Source organism: Felis catus, chromosome B3 (assembly GCF_018350175.1).
Source record: "Felis catus isolate Fca126 chromosome B3, F.catus_Fca126_mat1.0, whole genome shotgun sequence".
NCBI lineage: Eukaryota > Metazoa > Chordata > Mammalia > Carnivora > Felidae > Felis > Felis catus.
The window spans coordinates 19254259-19271837 of record NC_058373.1 but is presented as its reverse complement, the minus strand read 5'-3'; the positions used below and the strand labels follow the sequence as shown (position 1 = coordinate 19271837).

Below are 17579 nucleotides of genomic sequence, written 5' to 3'. Positions count from 1 at the left end.
GGAGCAGGGAGAGGCAAACATCTCTTGACACAGAAGACAATATCTTATCTCAAGGCCACGGCAAAGTACAGATAGAACCAAGGATGGAGGCAGGATTAGAAAGAAGGTGGCCAATTCTTTGAACATGAAAACACGCCCTTTTAAGTAATGCGTGTGTGGCAAAGAGAAACCAAGTCACAACAGAATCTGTTTTTAGAACAACAAAAACATTACAAGTAATGAAAAAGAAAACGCACAACTCTGATCAGAATTGCAAAACGAAAAAGTGAAACGATTGTAAACCAGCCCCGCCCAAGTTAGAAAGCTAAAAGAAAACAGGAAAATTAGACCAATTAGACTAAGCGTAGAAAAACAGGAAAATTAGAACAAATAGATTAAGCACAGAAAAACCAGAATGAAGTGAAGACAAGGAAGATAATAAAGCCAAGATAAATAAAGCCAATTCAAGGGACTTTGAAATAATAATAAAGTCAATAACAAAAGACTAAATTAAAAAAAGTTTAAATATACTTTTAATAATCTGAGAATGGGGGCGCCTGGGTGGCTCAGTCGGTTAAGCATCCGACTTCGGCTCAGGTCGGGATCTCACGGTCTGTGAGTTCAAGCCCCGAGTTGGGCTCCGGGCTGATGGCTCGGAGCCTGGAGCCTGTTTCCGATTCTGTGTCTCCCTCTCTCTCTGCCCCTCCCCCATTCATGCTCTGTCTCTCTCTGTCCCAAAAATAAATAAAAAACGTTGAAAAAAAATAATCTGAGAATGAAAATGATAATCTGACAACCGTGTAAAAACAATGTTTAAGTTATGGGAGGTGTTGTCCTTGGCCACAGGTAACAAACCAAATAAAGATGTTGAAATTCCAGATTCACTTTCAAAGATAGAAATTCTCAAAGTGACATAAACAGAGAAAAAACAAAATCATGTACATAAGACAAACAAATAAGGAAAATAACTAGTGACTCACTGCCCAAAGTTTCCTAATTCAATATGTGTCTTTTTTAGTATTTTATCTCAAAGTTTTTTTTTTTAATTTTTTTTTTAACGTTTATTTATTTTTGAGACAGAGAGAGACAGAGCATGGATGGGGGAGGGGCAGAGAGAGAGGGAGACACAGAATCGGAAACAGGCTCCAGGCTCTGAGCATTCAGCACAGAGCCCGACGCGGGGCTCGAACTCACGGACCGCGAGATCATGACCTGAGCCGAAGTCGGCCGCTTAACCGACTGAGCCACCCAGGCGCCCCTCAAAGTTTTAACTTTTATTTTTTTATTAATTTTTAAAAATTCCAATGTAGCTAACGTACAGTGTTATATCAGTTCAGGTATACAATACAGTGATTCGGCAATTCTGTCCATTACTCAGAGCCCATCAGGACAAGTGCACCCCTCAACCCCCATCACCTACTTCACCCATCCACCCAGTCACCTCCCCTCTGGTAACCCTCAGTTTGTTCTCCACAGTTAAGAGTATCTGAACGCCAAAAAGTGTTTAATAAAATTTATCACTTTTTCTTCACTAAAATTTTTTAAAATAAAGAGAAGGGTTTTTTTTTTCTTTAAACATTCACTGTGGTTTTTTTTTCCCTGTAGTATTTCAGTCCTTCCTTTTAAAAATGGGAAGGTTACAAGAAATATTCCATCACTAGTTCCAAGTTAATTTTGCCAACATCTATTTGAGAAGGGGCGGGGGGGAGGACACAAGAAATAAAATGTCTGTAGTTAACTAAATTATTTAGCTTATTACTGAGCAAACCTTTGCTTCTTCAACTTAAAAAAAATTTTTTTAACATTTATTTATTTTTGAGAAACAGAAGGAGACAGAGCACAAGTAGGGGAGGGGGCAGAGAGGGAGGGAGACACAGAATCCAAAGCAGGCTCCAGGCTCCGAGATGTCAGCACAGAGCCCGATGCGGGGCTCGAACTCACAGGCCATGAGATCGTGACCTGAGCTGAAGTTGGAGGCTTAACTGACTGAGTCACCCAGGCGTCCCTTCCTCAACTTTTAAACAAAGACAAAATTTTCTACCTTACAGGACTGTATAGGGGAATAAAGCAGAATGTCTGCCAAAGTTGTCAGCTATGAAGTCTTATGTAAATGGGAGGTTACTGCATCTATAAAATTTCATCCATCCATCCATCCATCCATCCATCCATCCATCCATCCATCCATTCACGCATGCAACCATCTGTTCATCTTTCCCAGGCCCTACACTGGGGGTCAAACACAAAGCAAACTGGCTAACTCCCCTGCTTTTGAGAAGCTTCCAGTCAGATGGGAGAGCTGACATTATACAATAATGTCATCCAGACAATCTCAAACCTAGTTAAGTGCTGTGAATACAATGGACAGGAAGCTCTGAGAGATATAAGGGGATCTGACCAGGCCTGTGGATCAAGGAAGCCTTCCTGAGGATGTTGTGTGGGGGTTACGATTTGAAGGGTGTCCTAGGGTCAAGGAACCGTGTGTGCTAAGTGCTGGGGAGACAGGCATGCTTCTTCCTGGCTATGTGGTATCCACCCTGCACGAATGGTACAATTTCACCTGATGCTGGACGTTTTTTTCCCTTCCCCTAATTTCTTCTTATTATAAATAGCAGGGTGTTGACCACGTTTGTGGGAATAGCTTTTTTTCCTTTTAAATTATGTCCTAGAGGTATCTCTCAGAAAGGAAATGCCAAATTCAGAACAGTTCACTGGGAGATAGAGTTTTATGGCTTTTGTCACATGATGCCAATAACTTTGCACACATACGGAACAGATTTACAGTGCCAGCAGTAAGGCCTTGGTGTGCCTATTTCTCTGTGACCCCGCCAAGTGTCTTACTCAGCATTTATATTTATTTTTGCTAGTTTAACAGGTTTCTGTCAGTTCTTTTAAGTTGCTTTAATTCAACTTTCTATAATTATCATTGAATTTATGTATGTATCCATGCCATGATTTGCTGCCTGTGTTTTCTTATATGTAAATTAATCATTAATTTCTCTCAATTTCTTACTCAACAGAATTTATGAGCAATGTGGTGGCAAGGGCCATGGTTCTGGCTTGGTTACCCCTGAGTCCCGAGCACGTAGCAGGTGATCTATAAACACTGGCTGAATTAAATTCAGTTATCGCCTGCCATGTACATTCTACCAATGATCTATTTTGAATTTAAGTTTTGGTCAGGTTTTTTTTTTTTCAAAAATCTTCTATTGCTCTTTTTTTTATATTTCTTTTCAAAATTATATTTTCCTATAAGTGTTTGGCTTTAATATATAAATCACTCATCTGATTTCTGGCGATGTACCTTTATATTTGTAAAAAACTTGGTAATGTAATCATCTCTCTTTCACAACTGGGATAAATGCCCTTTTAAAAATATATTCTAATGGGTTTCCAGTGTTTAACTCACCTGTCTGAAGTGTCTTTGCATCGCTACAGATGTAATTGTCTATATACTGATACCCACCATAGCAACCACATCTGATACTGTTTCTTTGCACTCTTTCCTTACTGTGTTTTCCAGTTTGTCATTTAAGCTCAAATCATAGTTTTAATATTTCTCCATCTCTGTTTTATTCATCAGTTTCTTCATTTTAACTAAATACAAGTGGTTTCTTTCACTGCTGTTTCATATCATGGTTTAAGATCTGGGAGGAACTCTGTCACGAAAGCCTCCTTGAAAGGTTATCCTGTGTCCTTGCTCACTTCCTCTACTGTATAACCTCACTACCCTATTTCAAGTTCTAAGAAGAACTAACAGCATGGATGGTATACCCAGAAAGCGTCCGGAGAAGGAAGGCATGAGGGCAGGGAAAGATTCAGTATTTGGAAACTGGAGAAAACAGACACGTGTAGAAACATCAGCTAAATTCCTCACGAAAGCACAAGAAAGGTCGAATTGATGGACAGAGGCCCCAACAGTCCTGAGTCTGAGTTTGCGACTTTTCGAGGGTCTGGTGAAAGGCTTTCTCTTCCTCTCACACAAGCGAGTGGTGAGAAGGCCAGGCCCTGGGTGGTGAGTCTGCTCCCAGAGCCGCCTCCTACCCGCTGGGGTGCTGCTGCTCCAGAGACTGAATTCTGGGGACACCAGTTCCTACACCTGTTACACTGCCAGCTGTGAGGAGGGTGTGAGGGTCTAAGAAGGTGGGAATGTGCATACGTCAAAATACTCTGGAAAGCATTAAACTCTTTTTTTTTAATGCTTATTTTTGAGAGAGAGAGAGAGAGAGAGTGAGTTGGGGAGGAGCAGAGAGAGAGGGAGACACAGAATCTGAAGCAGGCTCCAGGCTCTGAGCTGTCAGCACAGAGCCCAACGTGGGGCTCAAACTCATGAACCGGTAGATCATGACCTGAACCAAAGTCGGATGCTTAACTGACTGAGCCACCCAGATGCCCTTGGAGAGCATAAAGCTCTTGAATAAAAACTCTTTGCATCAAGCAGTAGGCCTAACCCAAGACAAGGGTGTTCCCCAGAGGACTCAGTGTCCCTCAGAAAAGGCTTCTTGCATGGAGCATCTGGGTGGCTCAGTTGGTTAAACTTCCGACTTCAGCTTGGATCATGATCTCACAGTTCGTGGGTTTGAGCCCCTCATCGGGCTCTGTGCAGACAGCTCGGAGCCTGGAGCCTGTTTGGGATTCTGTGTCTCCCTCTGTCTCTGCCCCTCCCCCACTTACACTGTCTCGCTCTCTCTCTCAAAAATAAATAAACATTAAAAAAAAGAAGAAGTGGGGCGCCTGGGTGGCTCAGTCGGTTAAGCGGCCGACTTTGGCTCAGGTCACGATCTCGCGGTCCGTGAGTTCGAGCCCCGCGTCGGGCTCTGGGCTGATGGCTCGGAGCCTGGAGCCTTCTTCAGATTCTGTGTCTCCCTCTCTCTCTGCCCCTCCCCCGTTCATGCTCTGTCTCTCTCTGTCTCAAAAATAAATAAAAACCGTTAAAAAAAAATGTTTAAAAAAAAAAAAAAGAAGAAGAAGAAAGAAAAGGCTGCTTTCCCATGGGATTTCAGATGCTCTCGCCCGACCTGTCAGTCAATCCATCAGCCACTTATGAAGGCCCCAGCAACAGCCAAGAGGCCATATTTGCTGCTTCCTATCCTTTCTGAGCATCCTGCAAACACAAATCCTTGGACAGCACCCCCACCCCCACCCCTCCCGCCCCAGATCACGTGGATGGAGAAGAGCTGCTTCAGCTCGGAAAATGTGCAGCCGGAACGTTTGTTCCTGGGCACAGACACAGGCATCTGAATGGTGGGCCACCAGGAATTTTTAAGGCACATAAGCCAGAGCTGATCCAAAAAGTGATCATGACGACGAAGATGATGATGATGGTAATGATAACCAATGTTCCTCTCTAGGCGCGCTGCCCAATTTAAAACCATTAGAGACTTTTAGAAGGAAATTAATAATTTCTCCATTGGGTTGCCTCAAGATTAATTCCAGTTCTTGTCTACTTGCAATACTCAGAGCAGCCCCAGAAAGCCCTATCGCCAGGCCTGCTAACTGCTTGAATGGAGACAAACATCATGGCTATTCCAGGACCTGCTCAGGCCTTTCCTGGCATTTCTGAGTTTTCCTGTTCCTTTCTGGGCATGCCAAATGTTGCTATTTCTCATGGCAACAAAGCAAACATTGACAGGACCTCTGCCATGAACACAGGCCGTCTCGTTAAACTTTCAGGCAAGGGTTTGGCAGCTTTCAAGAGGGGGGCCAGCAAACCAGCGCCAGGAAACAGCTCCGGCCAGGTCCGACTTGGCTTTGTGTTTGCTCTTCTAAAAGTATGTCCAGACCACGTGGTGTGGGCTCTGGGACCTTCCTCGCCAAACACCAACACGACCTAAGCAACCTGCTGTTGCCAGTGGAAAATCAATGTGGACTTTTCTGCACTTCCCCATTTGTGGGCAGAGGCAGGTTCTGGCAGTCTGACCCGAAGGCACGCAGGAAGGCTCTGAACCTTCACTGGCTCTGGCTTCCACAGAGGCAGCGATTATACACAAAATACCCACCAGCTGGTGGAGGAGGCAGAGCATAAAGGCACAGAAAACAAGAGGACTACTTCTGCAAGGTCACTGCCGCGAACACCAGCAAAGGCAAGGTAGTTTTCAGGCTGTGCATCCATGGCAGCAAAGCACCCTTGTAACGACGGCTCTTGCCTAGTATTCTGAGCCCAAAATGCCAGTTCAGACCCACTGCTCACCTGGAAAGGTAGCAACACTTACCTCTGGCTCCTGAGTCATCCTTCCTGATTGCTGGGTCCCTCTGGACTGTGCCTGCCTCCCTTTCCTCTGCCAGAAGCACGGAAGGAATGTGCTATCATAGGTTAGAGATCACAGGCAGCCCGACACACCCACTGCCAGACACAAAGGCACTTGCCTTTGAAATTCACGTGAATAATCAAAATACCACCTGTTTTGGGGAAGCCCAAAAAATCCTTATGACTCAGTCTGCACTGTAAAGTTCATTTTCTCTTCTGGGCCACGGAGAAGAAAAGCAACATTGTCTTTTCTTTGTCTACTTCTTCTAACACGCAATAATGACTTTTATGCTCTATGACTATCTTGGCAATCGTAGCAGGATTTACCCTGTAGAGAAGATGGCAGATATAGATGCCAACCATTTCTGCTTTTAACCTTTAGCCAAGAAAATCAAAGTCACTGGCTCTCAAGCTTGGGGGCACACTGGAATCACCTGGGGAATGTTTTACACTAAACTGATGCAGGTCCCACCCACGACTCAGATTCAATCAGTGTAGGGTATGACAGGATCACTGGGATTCTTAGAAGTTCCCAGGGAGTCCACGTACAGAGAAATATGATAACCGCTGATGAACTTGGGAGGTACAGTTCAGGAATCAAGAAATGGGAAAAGCCCTGAGTTCAGAAGACTCAGGTTCTGGTCTGAGTATTACTGCTTAGTATTTCCTGTCCTTGGACAAGTAACAGAATGTCTCTAGACCATAATATTTTCATCTGGAAAACAGATTATATCCCTGCAGTTCATACCAAGGTGTTGTAGGGATCAAATAGGGTAAGAAGGTGTTGGGAAAAACACCCAGGACAATATAAAGGTAGAGGCTGGATGATCACTATTTCCTTTACAACATGAGGTTAATCTTTAACATTTATTGTACATTTGCTATTGATAAGAATACTGGTATTCTTTATGTTATTTATTTATTTTTAAAAATTTTATTTTTACGTAATCTCTACACCCAGTGTGGGGCTGGAGCTCACAACCCCAAGATCAAAAGTTGCATGTTCTGATGACTGACCCAGCCAGGCACCCCTGGTATTCTTTAAAAACTACAAAACCAGCAAATAAGGGACCGGTTAAAAGGAAATAGTGATGAATAGAATATAAAAAGATGGGAGTAATAAGTTAGTATGACAGGTACCACATAAATGTGAATTGAGTGGATTCCTGAAAGATACACTCTCAGATGGGATTAAAAACTAAATGCTGTTTATAAAATACACCTAAGACAATCAAAAAACTGAAGATAAATGTCTGGGAAAACTTATAAAAGGTTGATTCAAAAAAAAAAAATAACGTCCTGGGGCCATGTGAAGAGCGGACAATCCCAATTTTAATGATAGAAGCATGAACAGGATTAAAGCAGTTATTTGACATAATGAAATAAGTAAAAATGGGTCCTAAAGCCATAAACCAGGCATATGAAGCAAAAACTTATAGAACCATGTGACAAGGTAGAAAAAAAAAATCAGAAGCAGGAAATACATATGTACACATAATACATAAACATGTATTTTATAAATGTTTATGTGTACGTCCATGTGTATATTTCAGATTCTGATAAAGAAAGCCAGCACAAATTGATAGCACATGAAAGATTGAATAATGCAAATGACAAGCTAAAATTAGGGGGAAAAAAGACTGAAGTATTTAACTTAGTAAATCTAAAAAAGAACTCCAATAATAATAGCTATTTTCTATTAGGTACTTATCATGTGTCAGGCATTGTTTTTAGAATGTTACAAATATTACCACATTTAACTGTCAAGCATCCCTCTGAGACAGATACTTTATCTCTCTTTATCTTTCTTATCTTTCAGATAAGGAAACAAAACAGAGAAGTAAAGTTACCATATGAAGGTCCTAGAGCAGTGAAGTCTGGAGCCTGGATTAGCCCAGGAAATCTCATACCGCAATATCCAAAATACTAAAAGACAAACACTCAGTATTCAAAGAGGGAGATGTGATGATTTTAGTATAGATAAAGATAAAATTAATGAATAAGAAACAAACAAACCATTAAATAAATAAATACATACATACATACATACATACATACATACATACATAAGTAAATCTAGCAAGTCCTTTGACAAAACCACTAGGACATATAAATCCCTGGCTGGTCTGATTAAGTTTAAAAGAGAAAAAGTAAAACTGTCCAACATCATAAATGAAAAGGGAAATTTATCATCATCATTTGTTACATCAACAAATTAAAGTAGAAAGGTTTCATGAATGTATCAATAGCTGCCAAAAATTCCCAAAAGGAATTTGACAAAATCCCACAATCTTCCCTTATAATAAAAACTCTTAAGCAGAAAAAAAGATATGGAAACTACCCAAATATAATAATAGTCTATATACCAAAAATCTACAGCAAATGCCTATAGATTGCTGAGGACAAGACCTTTAAAATCAGGAACAAGAGAGATGCATCTCTATCATGATGATTCAACTTTTGACATTTCTAGTGATACCACAGGACATGAAATAAAATAAATTATATAAATATTAGAGAAGGAGAGACAAACCTATTTGGAATTTGCAGATAACTTAATCACATGCCTAAAAGTTTCAAGAACTCTTCTAAAAACTACTAGAATTAATAAGAGAAGTTGGCAAAGGGACTGGATCAAACATAAATAAACAAAAAAGCTTTCCTCCGTATCAGTAACATCAGGGTGAAAACAGACATGGAAAAGAATTGTATTTTATTCAAATAGTGGGAAAAGCAATAAACAAGACAGGTCCAGGTTCTTTATGAATAAAACTATAAAATCTTTTTAAAGTATGAAAAATAAAAATATAAAATAAAATTCAAAATCTCATTAAAGAACATAAAAGCTACACAGAGTCATTGCTGGAAATGCACAAAATGGAAGAACAAATGTGTAATAACAGTCAATATATTTTCAAAGAAAAAAACCCAAATAACAAGTAGAAAATATGCATTAATAGGCTGTAAGATTTAAAAAAAAATGTCTATTATCAAAAAAGTATGGCATTTACCTAGAAATAGATTAACAGGCCAGTGGACCACTACAGAGAATCCCAAAATCCATACAGATAGATCCTGGGGAAAATAGCCATGGTGACATCTCAATTCAGAAGGAAAAGGAAGTTCTATTTAAAAGATTGTGCTGGAATAACTGAACATCCATCTAGCAAAGGTGAAAGCTAGATTCCCTCCCTCACACCACACATACAAATACCTATCACAAAAATTAAAGCTTAAAATATAAAAAATAAAAGAATAAAAATATTACAAGATACCCCAGGAGGAGAATATTTATATAAAATTGAGGTGGGAATGACTTTCTTATATAACCCAGATGTCATAAGAAAAAGACATACCTGATTACATATTCTTGTATCTTTGTTATCACAAAAGATAACAGACAAAAAAGAAAAATAAAGAATTGGAGAAAATATTGGCAATATGTATGATTAAAAAACGTTTAAAATCTGATATACAAAAGGTCCTCCAAGATGAGAAGAGATGACCAACCCTTTAGGAAAATAATCAACAAATAGTAACAAGCAACTAATGTGAATGAGGGGAAATGCAAATAGTTCATAAAGATATGAAATAGTTCAAAATATTGTTAATAACAATAGCGTGGCCAGTAAAACAAGGAGCTCTCAGGGGCGCCTGCGTGGCTCAGTTAGTAAAGCATCTGACTTCGGCTCAGGTCATGGTCTCAATGGTCCGTGATTTCGAGCCCCACGACAGGCTCTGTGCTGACAGCTCAGAGCCTGGAGCCTGCTTCACAGTCTGTGTCCCTTCCCTCTCTGCCCCTCCCCTGCTCATGCTCTGTCTCTCTCTCTCTCAAAAGTAAATAAACATTAAAAAAATTAACACAAACAAACAAAAAAACAAGGAGCTCACATTTTCATCCAACAGACTGATGAAAATTAAAAGGCTTCTGGATATCTGGATAGAGCCAAGGGAACAGAGATTGTCCATATAATGTTGGTGAAAGTGTGAATCCCCATAGGTTTTTGAGAAAGTGATCCACTTTTAGGATTCAGATCTACAGAAGCAAATATCCTAGAAAACCAGGCTGTATTACAAGGGGCAAAACCGAGAAATAACCCAAATGTCCACCAACAGGAAAAGGTCAGAGGCAACTAAGCTACATTCACTCGATACATTTATTTATTTGTTTGTTTGATTATTTATTTATGTATGCTTATTTATGTATTTATTTTGAGAGAGAGAGACAGAGTGAGTGGGGGAGGGGCAGAGAGAGAGAGAGAGAGAGAGAGAGAGAGAATCCCAAGCAGGCTCTGCACTGTCAGCACACAGCCTGATGTGGTACCTGATCTCACAAATTGTGAGATCATGACCTGCGCCAATATCAAGAGTCAGATGCTTAACTGACCTTAACTGACCTTAACTGCCACCTAGGCATCTCAGGCATGTATTTAAAAGAATGGCTTTTAGCCACATTGACTGATCTAGAGTGCTAGATTTAAAAAGCCAAATTGGGGGCACCTGGGTGGCTCAGTCAGTTAAGCATCCAACCCTTGATTTCAGCTCAGGTCATGGTCTTATGGTTCGTGGGATCGAGCCCCCAGTTGGGCTCCGCACTGTCAGTGTGGAGCCCGCTTGGGATTCTCTCTGCCCCTCCCCTGCTTGTTCTCTCTCTCTCTCTCAAAATAAATAAATAAACATTAAAAAAAATAAAAAGCCAAATTGATGATAATGGAAGTAACGCAACATGATTTTTTGTTATTACAATGGAAAACTAACTAAAACCACATTCTGCATGTTTTTCCAGTTTAATTCAGATATAATTGACATATAATATTGGGTAAGTTGAAGGTGTACAACTTGATTTAATACATTATATGTTGCAAAATGATTTTACCATAGTGTTAGCTGACCCCTGTATCATGTCACCTAATCATCATTTCTTTTCTGGGGTGGAACATTTAGGATTTACTCTTTCAGCAACTTTCAAGTATATAATACTGTATTATTAACTATAATCACAAAGCTGTATATTAGATCTGCAGAACTTCTTTGTCTTATAAGTGAAGTTTATACAGTATGACCAACATCTCCACATTTTCTGCACCCTCCAGCTCCCGGCAAAGCATCTACTCTGAGTTTCTATGAGTTTGGCTTTTTCTGATTCCTCACATAAGTAAGATCATACAGTATTTGCCTTTCTGTGTCTGACTCACTTCATTTAGCACAATGTCCTCAAAGTCTATCCATCTAGTTGAAAATGGCAGGATGTCCCTATTTCTTGTGAGTGAAAAGTATCCGATCATATATATGTACCACTTCTTTATCCATTCATCCATAGGCAGGGACAACTCACCATTTTTCCCGGACAGTTGCTGGACAAGGTGCTAGCCTCAATGAAGTACTTCCTGAGGAGATGTTTGCTGGGGTCAGGACTGTCCAATAAGATGTAGGAACAGAAGAAGGCCCCATGCCGAAGCAGGAATATGGCGATGTCTTCATTTCCTAAAGGACAGAAAATGGGAAGCTAAGGTCATTCAGATGTAGAGTGTGGCACAGCTGTCCAAAATGGCGGACGCTAATATGTGAAATGGGAATGCAAAGGGTAGTTGTGCTGGTAGAGCTCCTCTACTACTTCCCTTGAGGCATCAAATTCCTGTTAGTGAGAGACTTTTTGTGGGACCCTGACCTGTGGTGTGCCTCCTACTACAGTCCCATTTGCCACAGTTGGTCCCTGTCACTGAAATCCCCTTGCAGGGGTGAGTGGGGCAAATGAGGGAAGGTGCAGACATCTTGAAAAAGAGGCAAATAATGGAATTTTCAAATGTCTCCATACAGGCTCTTTAAGAGCTATAAGTGAGGGTGAAACCACCATCCCGCATCTGGAAACTTTGAGGCTTCCCATGGGCAGGATTGGCTGGGGGACCCACCTGACTTGATGGCCGCATAGAGGGGCAAGCGCACAATGACAGGAAACTCGTTCTTCCTGACTGCGTAGCTTTCCGGGTCGGCCCCGTGTGTCAGGACCAGGAGCTTCACCACCCCCAGATGCCCTCGTTGGCAAGCCAAGGCCAGCATCCAGTTCAGCAGCCTCTGGGGGCTGCAGGGACCTGGGAGGAGATGACAGGACAAAGGGAAAGCGTCACTGAAGGGTTCTGGTTTTTCCCACTCCCATGTCCCCTTGGACCATTGGTAGAGCTGGCCTGTCTCTAGCTGAAAGTGCCTTCTGTCAGTTTGATGCTGCTTTCTGGAACAGTCCCTCTGAATTGCATGGGACACTTTCCCACATCATTATAAACCCACTTGCTCATCACATAGGAGAAAAAGCAGCATTTGAAACAGCATATATAGTGTAATTATAACTGAATAAAAAAAAATGTATGTGTGAAGTAAGACTAAAAGTTACCATCCCAGTGTTGCAGCTTTGACTCTGGGTAGTGGGATTATGACCATTATTACCCTCATCCTTCTCCCCATCCCCATCCCCATCAACAGCATTACATACAGGGACATGGGCTTTGGAGACAGGCAGCTTAGGGTTAAAACATTTCAGCGGTGTAATCTTAAAACAAATTTCTTCGCCTCTCCCTGATTCAGTTTACACATTGCTAAAATGTGAATAATAACACTCACCCTCCCAAGTTTAACGTGAGGGTTGCATGACATAATGTATGTCAAGTGCCTGGCTCAGAACATTCTAACTCATTATATGTCATCATGTTTTTAGAGTACTAACACTTTACTGCATTTCGAAAATATCTGTAAGACACATACACTACTTTCATAAATGAAAAGAAAAAAGCTATGATGAAAGAAATAGATCTAACTATCCAGCCTAGAATTTTGAGAATTACTCCCTGCAAGAACCACCTACTTAATTCCAGAATGAAGTAACATGTAGCCCACTGAATGAACAGAGACAGTGTGGGCTAAAGTGTTACAATATCTTCAAGTTCAAAGGAATGCAATGCCTTTTAGATGTAGCTGCCATGGAAAAATGATCTCATCTTCCACATTGACACTTGCCAAGTGCACTATAACATTGTCTCATTTCCAGAGCTGAAAGTCCTTAGGAACCAAAGTGGTCCCAAGCATGGAGATGGGGACCCTCCCCTCCATGGTAAGAAATTGACCAGGACATAGGGGTGAGGAGGGGGTGGAAGAAATGAAGATTCAGCACAAAGGGCATCTGGTGCAGTGCGTGGGCTACAGCAGATGGTAAATAAATGTCCCATCTTCTCCCTCTGGTAACTAGAATTAACAACTCAAAGGAGGTGGTACTTGAACACATATTAACAAGTGATCCCTAACTCATTTACCGCCAGGATATCTAGAGACGAGAAATCCAGTCATCATGCTGCTAACTGCTGTTGAGGATGGGTGTACACCAGTCTTAGGAAGCTGTATCAGGCTATATTTCAAAGCTATGATTTTCGAATGAGGAACTCAAAGCTCAGAGAGGTCTGGGAACTTGCCAAATGTCCCACAGTAAATGGCAAAGTCACGAATTAAGCCATGCAAAACTAAAAGGTTTAAACACGTGAAACCAAAGGGTTCTTTCTGAACCATATGAAACCCCTACATGTATTTTCTGAAGTCCCAATCCAGTGATACTCAGAGAGAGCCCCATTTTGGTCTCCATCTGGTCTCTTCCTCCCTTGCGCTATCTCTGCTCAGCTAGAGACCAGAAATTACATAATGATGTACCCACCCCCTGCGAGCCTCGAATCTCCTCTTCTCAAACCCTCCCTTGTTCTCTAGTTGTGTCTTGTGTGTCTTCTGGTCTTACATTACTCCTAACAATGGCTGCCCTCCCCTCCAGTTTGGGAATTCACAGGGACACACACACACTGTTCCGCCCATCTCTGCACTTCCTGCAGGTTCCAGAACAATGCTCTAGACTCCTTCAGTCCTCAGCAACTCTGTCCCTAGTTGAGTTGAAAATAGGATGCCCCAAGAGCAGCTGAAAACAATGCTCAGGTCCAGCCATGCTCAGGCCCCTTCTCTGCAAAAGTAGGCAACCTCAGCCCTTCCTTCTCTTGTCTGCCAGCTAAACTCCTACTCACCCTGCAAAACCCAGCTCAGATGTCATCGCCTTATGAAGACCCTGTCCTGTGCCCAGACAAGACATTCCCTTTGTGTCTGTGTATTTACACAGACCACTGTGTAAATACTTCAACCTCAGCACAGTTACACTGCACGGAGTTACTCCGTTCTGTTTTGATTTCCTCGGCTTGACCAGGAGCTCTGAAAGAGCCGGGACCACCTTTTGAAAGTCTCCATGTCTCTCAAGTTCCTCAGTTGTAACAAACGTATGACACTGATACAAAGTACAAATAGCAGGGGAACTTTTTGCAGGGGGGTATATGGGAATTCCCTGTCCTTTCAAATCAGTATTTCTGAAAATCTAAAACTGCTTTAAAGAATATAACCTTTTAATTTTTTTAAAAAAAGGGACATAGATCCACATTCCTTATCAAATATGGCATGAGAACATTTACCTCCTGAGCTAAAGGGAGTGAGATGTGGGATGTGGTGTTGCCATTGGCAGGCAGTTTTGACTTTGGTTGTCAGTTTGATGCCCCAGATTTCTGGAGCTCCTGCTTTGGTAAAAGTGTGAAGAAACCAGCATTTGGAGCCCTCCCCCGCCTCCCCACCCCCTCCCCGCATGCCGATCGGATTCCTAAGAAGAGGGTGTCCTGAGAGGTAGCCAAGAAACTCACACCCTGGCATTTACCTGGCAAAGATTCAAGCAATTCCTGCACAACGTCAGTGTGCCCAAAATGTGCTGCCACCACAGCTGGGTTGTCATCGGTGGGCTCCGTGGGCAGCTCCACCCGTCTCTCGGTGAGAAGGTATCGGACGGTCTCCAGATCCCCATAGGCCGCTGAGATGCTCAGGAGCCGGCCCTAGTCAAAACAGAGCAGGAACAATAGGACTTTGGGGAGCTGGGTGCTGTTAGGAAGTACCAAGAGAATCAACTCGAAATGCCTCGCCAAGTCCGTGGGCAAGACTGGGCTGTGCTGTCTGGGATGGCACTATGGGTCGCATGTGGGTGTTGGGGACTTGCAAAGAGGGCTCACGCAAAGTGAGAGGAGCCGGGAGCATAAAATCACACGCAATTTTCAAAGACTCAGTCCAAAACTGTCGACGACCTCGTCAATAATTTTTATATTGATCACATGTTGAAATGATCTTTAATACATTCGGATTAAATAAAATATACGGTTGATATTTCATCTGTTTCTGTTTCCTTTTTGAATGTGACTGCTAGACAACTTGATATAAATGTGGCTCCCATTCCGTTTCTTTGGGACAGCATAAGCTGCCATAACCTTCACGAGGATGGGGACCGTGTGAGTATCCCCATCTGAGGCAGAATACTAACACATGGACAAGGACGTGGAGGTTCAGAGGGGTTTTGTAGCTTGCCTGTGATCACACAGCTAGGAAACGGCTTTCAAAGACTATAAAAATGGCCTTGGCTTTTCGTGGGCTCACTGGGGCTGCCAAAAGAACGCTGGATTGGCATGTGCAGCGTGTGACTGCATTACTGAAACGTGAAGTCCTCCTGGAACTTGACTATTCCCCATGGACTTGGGCATCAGCGGTGTTCAAGGAGGTGCACGCAGAACCCACATTGGAACCGAGGCAGTCTGTGCCATCACTGACATTTACTGAGGACGTACTACTGTGTGTAAGAAGCTGGGATGAGCACTGAGGGTGCCAGAACCAATCCGTGGCATGAAAGAGCACATTTTGCTTGCTGAACAGGTTAGGAAACCTGTGCTGTCAGAGTCACTGTAGGGTGAGATGGACAGCGGTGGGTCAACAGAATCCCAGGGATGAGGACAGATATATTAAGCTCTTATCATGCACTGAACATCCTATTTACATGGTCACACTTCATCCTGATAACAGTCTTGTGAGGACTGTATTTGTTGTTGATCTTAAAAAAAGAAAAGAGCCTGGGGTGGCTGGGTGGCTCAGTCAGTTAAGTGTCTGACTCTGGATTTCGGCTCAGGTATTGATCTTGCGGTTTGTGGGATCGAGCCCCGCGTCAGGCTCTGTTCTCACAGCTTGGGATGCTCTCTCTTCCTGCTCCTCCTCCCCCTCACCTCTCAAAAATAAATAAATAGACTTAAAATTAAAAAGTAAAGAGCCATTTATTTTACCTGCAAAATGGGTTTATTTGGGAATAGCAGAGGAATTGCAATTCAGGACAAGCCAACTACAGTGAACCATAGTCAAGTCTGGAGAACAGAAGAGAGGGGCTTACTTTTACAAGGGAAAAAGGAAGAAGCTGGGAGGGTGTTTCACTGAGTTCCCATTGGCCGGGCTGTTGCTGGGCAAGGAGAAATTCTTCCTTCCTCCAGCTGCGGTGTGGTAAGTAAGCCTCCTTGGAGAATGCAGGGTTTGCTTCTGAAGGTGAGTGATAGTGCGTGAGAACTCCCCTTCAGGGCTTCCAGACTCCAGTTTAAGTGAGGTTTCTTTTATTTATTTTCACACTGTATTTCCATCTTGTGGGTGAGGAAATGAAGGCTTGCCCACAGCGAGGGAATTTACAGTCTGCAGAACTATCCAGGATTTGAACTGGGGTCTGTCTAGCCCCAAACCTATGTTCTCCCCATTCTACCCAAGACTTCCCAGGAACTGTGGGACCTGGAGGGAGGCCTGGGCTCTGAAGGAGAGTGAATGAGCTGGTGACGTGACATACTCATTCAATATGACCGAAAAAGCAAAACCCACTGGCCTGCCAATCTGCCCGGGGTGGGGCCCGGGAGGCCTGCCATTCCAGGAAAGCACTTGCATTAGGGAGAAAAACCACAGGGATTGATTAAATGATTCACTGCACACAACCAACAGCTGTCTAGACGCTAGTGGGTTGGAGGCTTAAAAGCCCCATCCTCATGAAGTGGTAATTTCCTAGGAGTCAGCCTGAAGCCAAGAGGAACCAGAAGGCAAGAAAGGTCAGGGCTGGCACTCTGGCTAGAGACAGCCCAGAGGCTCTATAGCGTGTATTTATTTTAATTCAAATAGCACAGAAAAGTATAAAATAAAAAAGGAGGCCTCCCTCCATACCTCTACTTCCCAATGCCCTTTTGCAAAGGAAAGTGCTTTTACACAGCCTTCCAGAACATGTTCATCCATATCAACACATGGGTAACCCCACATGAAACCAAACTCTTTTTTTTACTTTAGTCATTGTAACTTAAAAAAAATTTTTTAATGTTTATTTATTTTTGAGACAAAAAGAGAGAGCACGAGCAGGGAAGGGGCAGACAGAGGGAGGCATACAATCCAAAGCAGGCTCCAGGCTCTGAGCTGTCAGCACAGAGCCTGACATGGGGCTTGAACTTATGAACCTTGAGATCAT

At 42.5% G+C, this 17579-nt stretch overlaps 1 protein-coding gene across 4 annotated transcripts in view; it reads right to left on the bottom strand.

Annotated features, from left to right (window-relative positions):
* LRRK1 (leucine rich repeat kinase 1) overlaps positions 1–17579 on the bottom strand; it is a 132920-nt gene that overhangs the window by 62568 nt on the left and 52773 nt on the right. For all 4 annotated transcript variants that reach the window (XM_045058899.1, XM_045058898.1, XM_023254990.2 and 1 more), the window contains 3 exons: positions 14940–15111; positions 12133–12312; positions 11559–11707 (listed from right to left, as the gene is read on the bottom strand). In XM_045058899.1, coding sequence (XP_044914834.1) covers positions 11559–11707; positions 12133–12312; positions 14940–15111 — 501 coding nt within the window. The remainder of the gene's footprint in view (positions 1–11558; positions 11708–12132; positions 12313–14939; positions 15112–17579) is intronic.